The sequence below is a fragment of the Octodon degus genome, unplaced genomic scaffold (assembly GCF_000260255.1).
Source record: "Octodon degus isolate 3935 unplaced genomic scaffold, OctDeg1.0 scaffold00122, whole genome shotgun sequence".
Taxonomy (NCBI): domain Eukaryota; kingdom Metazoa; phylum Chordata; class Mammalia; order Rodentia; family Octodontidae; genus Octodon; species Octodon degus.
This window is the reverse complement of record NW_004524698.1, coordinates 7,830,113-7,843,491: the sequence shown is the minus strand read 5'-3', so window position 1 is coordinate 7,843,491 and position 13,379 is coordinate 7,830,113. Positions and strand designations below refer to the sequence as shown.

The 13,379-nt window shown below is 42.1% G+C and overlaps 1 protein-coding gene across 1 annotated transcript in view; it reads left to right on the top strand.

The window, feature by feature from the left end:
• Window positions 1-2,693: 2,693 nt before the first annotated feature.
• Window positions 2,694-13,379, top strand: part of Med9 (mediator complex subunit 9) — a 14,161-nt gene continuing 3,475 nt past the window's right edge. Inside the window, exon 1 of the mRNA XM_004640305.2 lies at window positions 2,694-2,985. Coding sequence (XP_004640362.1) covers window positions 2,759-2,985 — 227 coding nt within the window. The 5' untranslated portion in view covers window positions 2,694-2,758. The remainder of the gene's footprint in view (window positions 2,986-13,379) is intronic.

The following is a 13,379-nucleotide window of genomic DNA, read 5'->3' as shown; positions in this document are numbered from 1 at the left end:
TTTATAAGTTTCTTAGTCCATTTTGTGACATAAAACAGAATCCTATAGACTGAGTAATTTATATATAAAACCATTTAGCCCATAGTTCCAGGGGTTGAGGCCAAGACCAAGGAGCCACATCTAGCGAGGGTTTTCTTGCTCTGTCATAACACGGTGGAAGGCATTGTATAAAGAGAGAATAAGGAAGGATCTAACTTGTTTTTATAACAAATCCACTCTCTTCACAATGATTCCCACTCCTGTAATGGAATTACATCCATTCGTAACGGCAGACCTAATCACCCTTAAAATTCCCACCTCTCAACTTGGCGTGACTTTCTAATACATGCATGAGCTCATGGGGACACACACAAACCATAACAACATATAATAAACCATCTGGTCCTCCTGTAAGATTGCATGCTTATACAAAGTGGGGCACAATGAAGCAACTGACTAAAGTCAAATAACTTCAAAAAGGCTGAATTGGGATTGGAATCAGGCAGACTGGCTCCATAGCCTGACGTTTAAAGCACTAGTTGGACAGGGCCCCATAAGAAACAGCACAATTTTGCTAAGAAAGCAGCAGCCTTATCCTTTTATGAATACAGACGTTCATTTTTATATTAGAAAAAATACAGCTCCACCACAAAATTTAGCTGCTTTCTATTAAATATCACACAATTTTCATCATCACTAAAGTCTCTAACAATTTCTCCACACATTTCAGTGAAGGATCCCGCTTTTTTGACTTCTAGTAAAGAGCTATAAAGACACACATTTTTGCAGCAATGTTATCCTTAATGAAGTCAGCACAGGCAGTATATTCATGACATCCACTTGCCGTGTTATGATGCTAGCTTTCCTCTTTTCTACTAATTATACTATTTTAGGGGAAATTGTCAATGCTTGTCACACTTGTTCAGCATCCCTACATTTTCAATTTGTTTTCTTTAGCCACATCTATTTATACCTGAAGTGTTTACATTTTTAAAGAGATGCTTTCATTATTCTGCCAATGATAAAATTGGGACTTGTAATTAAGTTAAAAAACACACTGAGAGGGAAAACATGACGTGCGGTTGCCATGGGAATATTATTGATGATTATTGGATTACTTTTCTGATTCTGAGCAAAAACCTACTTTTAACATTGCAAATCATAAAGTTACAGAACAGAAATGAGCCTGACGTCTTCTAAGTGTCAGTTTATATCACAGACTTAGTGTTAGGAAAGCTTTGTAATAATGTGGCTCTGGGGTGATATTGTAAGGCTATTTACTCAGCTATAAAATAGGGATATTGACATCTACCTTCTAGGGCTCCTTTGATATAGCAATTGTAACTTTCTTTAAAGTTACTTTTATTCCATGATAGTTTTGGTAATTACTACTATTACTTCCATTCTATCATCACTATACCACCAGATGATTCCAAGAGTGCACAGTCTCTTCAAGTACATCTGGCCCTATTCCAACAGGCCCTTTTCTCCTTCCTTCTCTATCAGTACTCTTGAACTATTTTCTTAGTTGAAGAGGTTCAAGATTAGAAGGAATAAAACACTTGCAGTTCTGTCTCTCTCCATTTCCTTTGCCTCTGAGGCAGTCTGGGCAGCTCTGAAGAAAGCTGTGATGAGCTCCTTAAGTACAGCACGTCTCTGTCTCCAAGAATCTGATCCATATACCCCTCCCAAGCCCCCCCCAATATCAACATCGTGCTCTCCTTGGTATCTTCCACCGTGCCCTGAAGTGCTCTGTTCACCTTACTTCCTGAATGTGGGCTTTACTGCCATGGTGATGGCCTGAAGAGTGTCAAGCCTAAGCAGTTGACAGTTTTGTAGCTTGTGTCTTCTGCATGTTCACCAAGCTTAGGATAGTTAGTTGTGCCCACTGCTAGAAATATGTAATACAGCCCTCACATCACACTTGGTTTGAGAAGCATAAACACAAACCTATCAGAAGTCTTCCTCTTGAGCCTAGGCCCCTAGAGGATCTTTTTGGGGTCAATTACGTATGTGAAGTCAAAAAGTACTAGTTTAGCTCTGCCATGACGCTGAACTAAGTAAGATTTTAGAGGTAAGGACACTGGGACCTAAAGGCATAAGGAAGTAAGGGTATCTGATTCCTGGTGTGAATTCCCTCTGCTTTGTACTGAAATTCACTATGCACACGCCTAGCTTGTCGGCCCACAAGTACATACCAATGCTTGTTAAGTTAAAGTACGTTTCTCCTCTGCTGCCATGTGGAACTTTTAGAGCACTGTTTATTTGCCTCTGTATCATTTGGCCGCAGCGCGGGTCTCGCACTACGGGCTCAGTCGGTGGAGAAGCACAGGCCCTTGTTCCCAGATTCTGTGCCCGCAGAGCCCAGGCCTCACACAGGCACTCCCTAAATGTCATTCATTTTTCCTCCCATGTTGCTGGGTCCTTGAAGACAGTATGCGGCACCTTATTTACCTCAACGTTTCCTGTTTATTGTTTTTTGATCCTCTTCGTCATAGAAATAAGAAAACTGTTACTTCTAAATTAAGCCTTCTATTCCTATTTAATTATTTAGCTTGACACACAACCTAACCCAGGCCATCTCACTCCCACCCCACAGCTTGTTGCCTAGCAATACTCCCCGCCCCCTTCTGGTTCCCCCCTTTACGTCAGTGCGCATGTTCAGTTCCGTCCAGGCCTCACTAGAGCGCCTGGTAGTGACGTAAGCGGTTTGCGACACCCTCAGCTGGCGGGCTTCTGGAGTGCTTTTTGGTTGACTCGCGGACAGAGTCCCGCCACTATGGCCTCCGCTGGGGTGGCACCCGGGCGACAGGCGGAGGATGCATTACCACCGCCATCCGAGTCGCCGCTGCCCGAGACCAAGTCGCTGCCACCTCCTCAGCCGCCGCCACCTGTTGCCGCGCCCCAGCCGCAGCAGTCGCCGGCGCCACGGCCTCAGTCGCCGGCCGACGTGAAGGAAGAGGAGAACTACTCCTTTTTACCTTTGGTTCACAACATTATCAAATGGTAAGCGCCTTGGAGAGGACTAGCCACCACACTCCCACTGGCTTCACATCCCGTGCGTTTCAAACTGCCAGAGAGTTAGGCGCTCAGGGATACGTCCCCATTTCACAGATGGGGAAACTGAGGCTCAGGGACGAGGCCTTTTCCTAAGCCACACACAGCCTGTGACTTCAGCAATCTCGTTGATTCCTGAGAGTTGCAATTTGCTTAAGAACAAAGCCTGCTCGTATAGCTCTATGTACAGGCTTTGCGGCCCAGCTGCTCGAGTTTTCATTCCAGCGACACTGAGCAAGTTAAGCTGGTAGCCACAGTTTTCTCAATTTTAATATGGGTTAATAAGATTGAATATCCCTTATCCAAAATTCTTGGGAGCAAACATGTTTCAGATTTGTGGGTTTTTTTCCCCTTGATTTTGAAATGTTTGCATATACCTAATGAGATATCTTAGACGTGAGACCCAAATCTCCCTGCAAATAGCCCAAAGACAATTTCATACAATATTTTTAGTTCACTTGAGTTTTAACTTTGACCAGTCACATGGAGCCAAGTGTAGAATTTTCTACTTGTGGCATCATGTAGGCAATCAAATTCTCAGATTTTTGGATTAAAGATGCTAATCCTATACTGAACGTGATTTCTTTTAAAAAACAGTTACAGGACTTGTCATCTTGCCCCTGTGGCCAAATGCTATGAATATACACTGTAAAAATGGCTAATGTTTTACCCTATTTGTCATTTAGGAAAGACACATACATTAATAACCCATTATGCAAAAGAAAAGTGAAGAAGGTAAGAGAGGTAAGAGAAGCATTATTAAAGGAAAGAAAAGTCCCCACAGTGATTAGATCCCTATACTCTACTAACTTGGTTCTAACCTAGGAGTAGAGGACATGTCTTTTTGGCCAAGTCTCTCTGACCCCCATGTATACCTAAATTATTATGTTACGTCTGCATACAGTCATGTCACTTAATGGTGATGTGTTCCAAGAAGTACACCATTGTCCCATTCTCCAAGAGTTTTCACAGACTGAGATGGTACAGGTCCCGGGATTTGACCTGCTGATGAGGTCAAGAGATGCAGTCAGGTAGGGGTAGTACTGCAAGCCTGCAATCCCAGCCCTGAGAAGCTGAGGCAGGAGAATTAGAAATTTGAGTGCAAGCTGGGGAATTTAGTAACTTAGTGAGACCCTGTCTCAGAATAAAATAGGGCTAGGGAGGTAGTAGCCGCTTTACATGCACTGGGTTCAGTCGCAGACAGAGACAGGCAGACAGACAGATAATCACTAAAAACATGAGGGTTCTAAGTATAATAGGTCATGGGTATAGTGGGCTTCTTTTTAGTATATAAGAAGGAGTATACTCTTGAAGATAAAGGAAAAATTACATAAACTAGTAACCGTCATTAAGTATTGTGCATTGTTCATAATTGTATGTGCCACACTTTTATATAACTGGCAGTACAGTATGTAAACCACCATGGCTGATGGGTTGTACTACAGTGGTTGTGAGGGCTGTCATATCATTAGGTGATAGGAAACTTTCATTGAATCTTACAGGACCTCTGTGTGGTGTGTCATTGACCAAACAGTCATTGAGCCCTTGACTGTTATGTCTGTATAATAGATGTCAGTCCTTAGGCTTTTCACTCCTAGTCAGCTATTAAAAACAAAAGCAACCAACCATCTGGGGTCCTGAGATAGGAGGTTTCGGGGCCAGCCAGATAGCTCAGCAGACTAAAGTGACTTCTTCGGCAGAATGCAGCAGCTAGGTTTGATCACTGGCATGCCATGCAGTGGCAGCCCCGCCCCTGGGCATGCTGAGACAGCAATTTAGACTGGACGTGGTGGCGCGCACCTGTAATCCCAGCACTTGGAAGGCTGAAAACAGGTTCACTATGAGTCCAATCTACATAGTGAAACCCTGAACACCACATAGACCCTGTACCAAATGCATAAAAAAAAAAAAGGATTCCAAGTTCAAGGCCAGAGAACTTAATGACTTAGCAAGACCCTATTTATCTCAAAACAAATTAAAAAACTAAAACCTCTAGGAAGGCTGGGGAGATAGCTCAGCATTCTAAGTAAGTGCCTGCTTAGCAAGTGCAAGGAGTTTGATCCCTCGTACCACATGTCATGCTGGCCCTGGAACCCTGGACGCGCCTTACCAGCCCAGAAATGGTGTGGTGGTGCACACCTGTAATCCAAGTGCTGGGGAGGCTGAGCCAGGAGGATCACTGAGTCTGAACTATGTGGTGAGATCCTGTATGCAATAAATAAAAATTAAAAAAAAAAACAAAAAACCTCTAAAAATGTAGCTCAGTGCAGAGGCCCTAGGTTCAATTCCTAATATTGCAAAACAAGAAAAAGTAAATTAAGACACAATTCCCAATTTAGTAATATTCAAATAAACATTAGTATACTCTTGCTCTTTGATGATTTGCTGAAATAGGATTGGCACTCACAACTTTGAAGGCTTTGAGTATCACCCTTTCAGCATCTTTCATAAAGAGCCCAAATTCACTCGTGGGATGGGCTGACATTCTTCCACCACTTTTTCTCCTTAGTTCTCACATTAGACCCTCACTTATTTTCATTCCCTTGTTGCAAAGTACTGTTTATAGAGTAAGGGGGACTCTGTTCTCTTTTCATTAGTCTGAAATGATGAAAGAGCTCAAGAGCAATGAGATGACAAACAGAAATGCACGTACAGACCCCATAATCCCTAGACAGTGATAAATTGTAAGGGGGTTTTTCTAGATTAATTCAGATATACTGACTTTAAGAAATATGGAAACATGGGCCGGGGAGATAGCTCAGTAGAATAAGTCCTTGCCTGCCAAGCGCAAGTTCCTGAGTTCAATCCCTGGTGCTGAAAAAAAAAAAAGGGAAAAATGAAAACACAAACTGTACAAGACAGCTCTTGGATCCGGGGGAGTATATTCTTGAGCCCTGGGTGAGCCTTAGAGATAGGGGAGTAGGCTGTGCTAGAGAACAAATTCTGAACAAACTTGGACAGCCCTAAGTTCAAGTCTGTGTGCTGACACTTGGGCTCCAATGATAAGTTCAAAATACAGCTCTATTGTGTATTGGCTGGGTGACCTTCAGCAAGTAATATAGCTTTCCAACTCTCTTTTTCTCTTATGAAGTAGAACAGTAATGCTTAAGTTACTATAAGGCATGGTAGTGCATGCCTGTAACCCCAGCACTCAGGAGGCTGAGGCAGAAGGGATGCCACAAGGTCAGTGCCAGCCTGGGCTACATAGTGAGGCCATGTCTCAAACACAAACAAAGGGGGCTGGGGAGATAGCTCAGTAGAATAAGTGCTTGCCTGGTAAGCACAAGGCTCTGAGTTCAATCCCCAGTACCGTAAAAAAAAAAAAAAAACTTAAGTCATAGAGGTGAAAGAATGTGGATTAATCACATTTCTCTAAAAGAACAGTGAAGGAATTTCTTTAAGCATAAAATCAAAATTAGCAGGACAGGAGATGCTTGCCACAAAGCAGATAGGCAAATGCTCACTCAGCTACTGGCCTTGAAGCAGCTACCTTTGACCATGACCTCCCTTTAGACCTCAGGAATCTCTGGAAAGGGGGCCAGAGGGAGGACTGAGAACAAGAGGATTACTTAAACATCTAAGAAGCAGGACTCACAGCCCTATCTCTCTCTCCAAGTAGCCATCTTGGCAGAAGATGGAAGGAGTAAGCCAGAGACTTAACTGGATTGAGAGACACCAGACACATTGCACATGTAGTGAGGAGACATTCTGAAAGTAGAAATTTAGAGAAAGCTCACAAGCTAATAGTGAGCAACCCCCATCTTTCTTCCTGACCTGGCTTCAAGCCTGGCATCACAGAGGATGAGGTACCTTCTCTGTGATGTCTGACCAGCCCAAGAGAATATGTTGGCAGACAAAAAGACAAAAAAAAAAAAAAAAAAAAAAAAAGACTTACAGTACTCAAGCAAGAGCCCAGTCAGTTCTAAGGAAGAAATGTGTCACTTGCCCTCAGAGCTGCCATTTAACATTTTACTCTTTTAAGAACAAGCTGCTGCAGCCCAAACCTCTGTAAGTTTGGGGCAGAATCCCTGGCCAGCACAAGACTAGGCAGAAGAGAAAAAGTTCCTCAGGGGAAGCTACACAGAGAGATGGAGTAGGCCAAGACCCAGTCTGAAAGTCTTTGGTGCATGTGTGTGTGTTTGGGTTTATAGGCTAATGAAAAAGGAAAAAGAGGGCAGGGGAACCAGAGATAGGAGACCTTTGGAAACCTGGAGAAGCCAGAGGCTTATAAAGAGCAATGTCAAGGCAGAGTCTGAAATGAGAGGGAGGAAGGGCATGGGTCTGGATGTGACACCAAGAAACAGCATTGGCTTGGGGAGGTGACACTTTGGTGACACTCGGCATAAACCTAAAGTAGAAAGGAGAGCAGGATGGGGCATGGTGGAAAGTCAGGGTACAGAGGGTACACATCCTGGGGTGCAAAGAGCAGAGGACTTTTTCCTTTGAAGGGTGAGGAGCTGGTGAAATGCACAGGTTTAGGAAGCCAGTGCTGGCAGGTGACTCCAGGGCCCTTGTTCTTCCCTCTCCCGTTACTTCCCCAGCAGTCCTTTTATTATTTGCTCCTCGTGGGGAAGATGAATAAGGTATTAAAAGCTGAATTCTTGGCATGGAGCCTTTCCTGTTCTCATGAAGTTCAGGGTGTTACATCATTAGTCTTCAAAAATTATTTAGTGGCATGTAACAGTTGTACATTCAGTGGGAAAAAAAAACTAACTGCTTGTGGATGCTTTTGGAAGTTTCCCTCCAGGAGTTACATGTGCATTTGTCTTTTCAAAAATTTATAAAAAATAAGACCATGTTATGTTGTGCTTTTTCATTGATTAGTCTGCTCTGGCTGCCTTCTTATGCAGAAGAAAAGCCATGCCTCAGTAAGGCAGCTGCAGAGAATGCCTCCTTAAGCTTATGTAATTTATGTGACTGATATTCTGTATACAAGATTGTAGGTGTTTTTCTAATTTTTGCTGTTACCAGCAGTACTGGGGTATCTATATTCAGTAAGTTTATGAGGAGGTAAATCTTCATCAGTGAGATAGATGGAGCAGAGGACACCTTACTTTATTTTGATAGCTATGGGTCAGTGTAGCAATCACAATATATAGTTATTTTAGCTAACTTCTCCAAAATTCAGTCCTGCAGTCTGGGGTGCTTCAATTAACCAAAAAATTCTGTTAACCTAAAAAAGCTCATAAATCTTCCACCCAGAAAACATTTTAAAAAGAAATTCAGTTGTGGATGGATCATAAGAGTATCCTTGAATAAAAGATGGAAAGCAATCTTCCACTCCATTCTTTTTTTTTTTTTAGATTATAAAACTATTTATTTATTATTAATTTTATTGAGAAACAAATAGCAATGAGACAGTTTCACAACAGATAGTAGGACAGTTACAATAATTACTACATTACATATCGTTATCTTCATAGTAGTTATTCATAGTACAAGATGCAGACATGATATCTATCCAAACACTTAGTACAAATCTTTCTTCTCATTGAATTAAGAAAAAGTAACTGTATATCCTATTTTATATATATATATGTGTGTGTGTGTGTGTGTATTTCACCACAAAATGGTCCTTCATTTATATCCCTGTTTTTTGTTTAGTTTTGTTAGAGATAGGTATTCCGTTGCCATTTAAATATTGTAGGTGCATAAATTCAGCAAAATAATCCAATATAGTCCAGTAGTCCTTAATAGTAGTGGGTTATCTGTAAGACTGGCAATGTCAGAAGTTGCTGACATGAGCCTGTTACAGCTCAGCATATTAATATGGCTTTACTTTTTCTACCTTGTTTTTGCCTGTCATTCTGGTCTTCTAAATACTTACTGCTTCTAATGTCATATCAATTATTGTTATACTGTCTCTCAAGTAAATGTTTGTTTTTTTAAAAAAAAAGGGTAAAAAAAAGGGTAATGAAAACAAGAGACAAGAAAAAAAGTCATAGGACTGTCCTGCTACAACACTGTATATGGTTAGATTTCTAAATTTCTGTGTAAAAATATGTAATTGTTTATTTCTATTTTTAAATTTTTTTTTCTTCACATTCTGTAGGGAAAGTTTGACATATCAATAATTGATGGAAAATACCTGTTCCATGTTATGTCTTAGATGTTTGATATTCAGACAGATAATGAGGTTAAGCTCAACTGCCTATGTTCCACTCCACTCTTCCCAGGTCCCTCTTTTGTCCCAGAATAGCATAATATTCCATTTTTCTGAATATGCCAAGATTTATTTTTACTATTCTCCTTGAGGATGCTGGTGTGGTTTTGGGGTTTTGCTTTTGCAGTTAGCCTTCAGTGAGCATCTTTATCAGAACTCTCTTGGAAAATTGGGGGAGCTTCTCCAGGGAAATTTCTTACAGCGGAATATGTGAACTTAAAATTTTGATTACTATTCAGAGATTTAGAAAGAGTGTATCTGCTTATGCTTCTGGTAATACAGTGTACTTATATCTTTTCCTCATAGCACATGAGGTCTCTCTCACTGGCCCAGGCAGACCTCGAACTCACAGTGCTCTTCCTGCCTCAGCTTCCCCAGTGCTAGGAATATAGGTGTGCGCTGCCACATGTGGCTGTCACTATTAACCTTTTAACTTTGGCTAACCTGATAGTCAAAAATGTTGTTGATTATCTTTCATTACCTTAGGTAAAACATCTTTTCATATACAGTTTTATATGTTATTTATACTTTTCACTAAAAACCGCCCATTTTTTTAAGTAAGATCTTTTATAGAAAAGATATAGTGCCTTTTAAAAATGTTTTGTAAAAAAAAACAAAATTCCTAAGATCTTGATGCTTCTAGAATTTATTTTGGTAGAGAGAAGGGGAGAGCTTTTTCTTTACCCACCTCTCCCATGGCTGTTTAATTTATTGAATATTTATTATTCTTCCTGGTTGAGTTGCTGCCTTTACCATACACTCAGTTCCCATATGGTTGCTGATATACTTCTGGACATTCTGTTCTTCTTTGGTACCAAACTGTTTTAATCCTGAAATCTTCATGGTACATTTATTTCCCTTTTAAGGTCAGTTTTGCCTGCTTGCTCTTGATTATCAGTATTTTCCTGAGGCCTCTTTACCTTTGTGTCTAGTTTCTGAGTAGTTATCTGAGATCATACTGAAACATTTCATCTTGAATCTGCTCCTTTATATTCAGACCTAATGACATCACCTATCTGCCAGTTAAAATCTATTTTTTGGATTTAAAAACAGTTTTAAAATTAGTGTCTTTGCCTTTAAATTCTCATTTATCCTGAGCATCTTATCAGGTTAAATTTTCTGTATCCAAATTCTCAAGGGTTCCCAAATTGGACCCAGATATTTAGTCTTCCTTTCAAGGATAGCAGACCCCTCACACAGCCTTCCTGGACTACCCACTCTGGAGCCTGGGCAGAGCTTTCTGCTATAATACTTTCATGTGTGTGAGCCCTCGTGACAGCACTGTGTAGTCCCTCGGACCTGCTCTGAGGCAGGTCTTTCTGCACTGAGAGAACTCTGAGCCAAATCCTCTGCTGCTCCAGGACACTGCCTGGCTCCTCGAGTCTGTGACTAGGAGGGCCTGCTGTTGGAGCCACAGCACTCTCATCCCTCCCAGTGCCTTTCTCATAATTGAATGGATGGCTAAAATCACACATTTATGTTATTTTTAAAGAATAAGGAAAGGGAAAAGAGAAATTATGTTTTATCCCTGTAAGAAATACTACAAATTCCAACTTTTCATCATCTTTCCTGTTACATATGGCAGCTACAATTATAAGAGAATATAACATAATAAAGGGAGAATGCAGTGAGGTCTGTGAGGCCTGGGAAAGCTATGACATTTTCCCCTTCAAACCCAGCAAATCTAAGTGTGGAACTAAGTGTCCCAGGCAAAGAATCCTGAAATACAGTTGTTCCTGCTGTTCTCAGCCCACCCAGTTAGACTCTTCAGTCAGTCTGGGTACTTTTATGACCTCTTTCTAATTAAATGTTTTACTTCTTCAAATGGCTGAAGTTGCTAGGTGGGCACAAAGGAGCCATCGTTGACCCTACAGAAGGAGTTCAAGTGAGCACACTGTGCTACCCCTGCTGCCTGGCCAGGCTGCTGTAGCACATCCTCCTCCTATTGCAGGAGGTCAGCAAGACCTCCTCCATGGGAACAGGGTGTCATTGTGTCATTGTCCTACCCACACAAGGTTGGTGTGGATCTGTGGCCGTCACCCAGCTGAGGCCTGCTGCAGCAGAGGACGCCTGTGGGGCCCACCACAGCAGGGTCCAGGCTAGTCCACGTGTTACTGCAGCCAGGGAAAAATGACATTCGGGGTCCTTGGAAGGAGACCTTGAGCCTAGGGAGTTTGGAGACACTAGTGGGTGGCATTGATTTGAATTTTCCCAGCAGGTGTTGTCTAGTGGTGAAGGGCCATGTGGAATTTTCAAGAAGTATAGTGACTTGTTCAAACTTGGGTTTCTAAAAGTGAGTGGGGCAGAGGAGTTCAGAGGCAAGAATTGGTTGTCCAGGAAAGCAGTAGCAGTGGGTGCTCTGGAGGGATTTGGGAAGGTGGACTTGACAGGATTCACAGCTGGGAGATGGGGTGTCACACAGGAGTGAGTCCGGGAAGACAGCCTTCAAGCTTGCCCAATGAGGTGGGTGGGCATGCCCTCTAGCTGAGGAAGAGATGGCAAGTAGATGTTTGAGGGCTCTCTAGACTAAGTCACTGTGGGGAAGAGGGAGCTGAGCTTGGAAAGGAGGAGGCTTTAGCACCCAGACCATTTTGTAGCATGGCATGTCTTCACCCTTCTTTGGGCAGCAGGACCTTTCATCATTCCTCCCTGAAAGGAATGTATTACACATGGAGCCTTAGAGCAGATGAAAAGCAAGCATATGAAGTCCAAAGCCCCTTGTCCAGAGGCCCCTTGAGGGCTACAAAGCTGGATCAGAGAGGAACAATTGCTCGATAAGAAAGCCAGTGAGGGGCTGGGGAGATGGCTCAGTGGAATAAGCACTTCCCTGGCAAGCGCAAGGGCCTGAGTTCAATCCCCGGTTCCGCAAAAAAAAAAAAAAAAAGCCAGTGAGGTCCAGGATGGGAGGGTAGTCTGCTGTCCACAGTACACAGATTGTGTTAGTAAAAGATTTTTAAAGGCCCGTGTGTGTGTGTGTGTGTGTGTGTGTGTGTGTGAGAGAGAGAGAGAGAGAGAGAGAGAGAGAGAGAGAGAGAGGTGGGTCTCTTTCTTTTTCAGGCTGGCATCATCTGCCGGTCCTCTTGTATCAACATCCAGAGTACCTGGGATTACAGATGTACATCACTGTCCATCTCAGAGGACATTTTAGTAATATCTGTTTAAAATTACATAATCTTAGCTGGGGATGGTGGAGCATACTTGTAATCTCAGCTTCTCAGGAGGCTGAAGCATGAGGCCAGCCTGCATTTCTTAGTGAAACTGTGTCTCAAAAATAAAAAGGACTGGGGCCTAGGCATGCAGCATGCACCTGTAATTCCAGCATTTAGGAGGCTGAGGCAGGAGTGCCATGAGTTTGGAGCCAGCCTGGGTTACAAGTGAGTTCAAGGGCAGCCTGGACTACATAGCAAGACCCTGTCAAAAATCAATCAATCAATCAATCAATCAATCACTGGGGATGTGGTTCAGTGATAGAGCACTGGCCTAGCATGCAAGAGGCCCTGGGTCCCATTCCCAGTATTAAAATAAACTTCCTTCTACCCAAAATTCCCACTGGTATGAAATTATCTTACAGAATACTTATATAAATACATAAGATGTAAGTGCAGAATGTTCATTGCCATTCTGACAAATTATAAGCATTTCAAACACCCACTAAGTAATTTAGCTGTGTAATTGTATATGTGCTAAACATAGATCTGCAAGGTACATTGTTAAATGAAGAAAAGCAAGAATGGGAACTACATATAATCACATTTCTGTCAAAATAAGTAACAAAAATATGCATGTATTTGTATGTTATATATTTTGAAACAGTTGAAACATGTTTTCAAAAGCCATCTCTGGGGCCTGGTTTGAAGAGACTGCCCCTCTTCTAAATTTTGGTTGGTGTCTGTCATTTAAAATTTTTTTCTCTCAAGTAGCTATTAATATTTAACACAAAGAAATGATTTTGGAAAAATGAAAGCTGCTGTGGTTAGCCTGGTGGGAAGAGATACTATAAGCAGCAGAACGCTGAGGGGTATTAATCCCAGGATGGGTTGGTTGGGCATTGTAGGGATGCATGAAACCAAACAGATGGCAGAGGCCAAAAGTGAGCCCCACCAGCTCCTTTCACTCCTAAGTTGTCAGGGATCATACTGCCTGGTTGTCGACAGTTTATATCTGTGCTAAAGCACCTGTG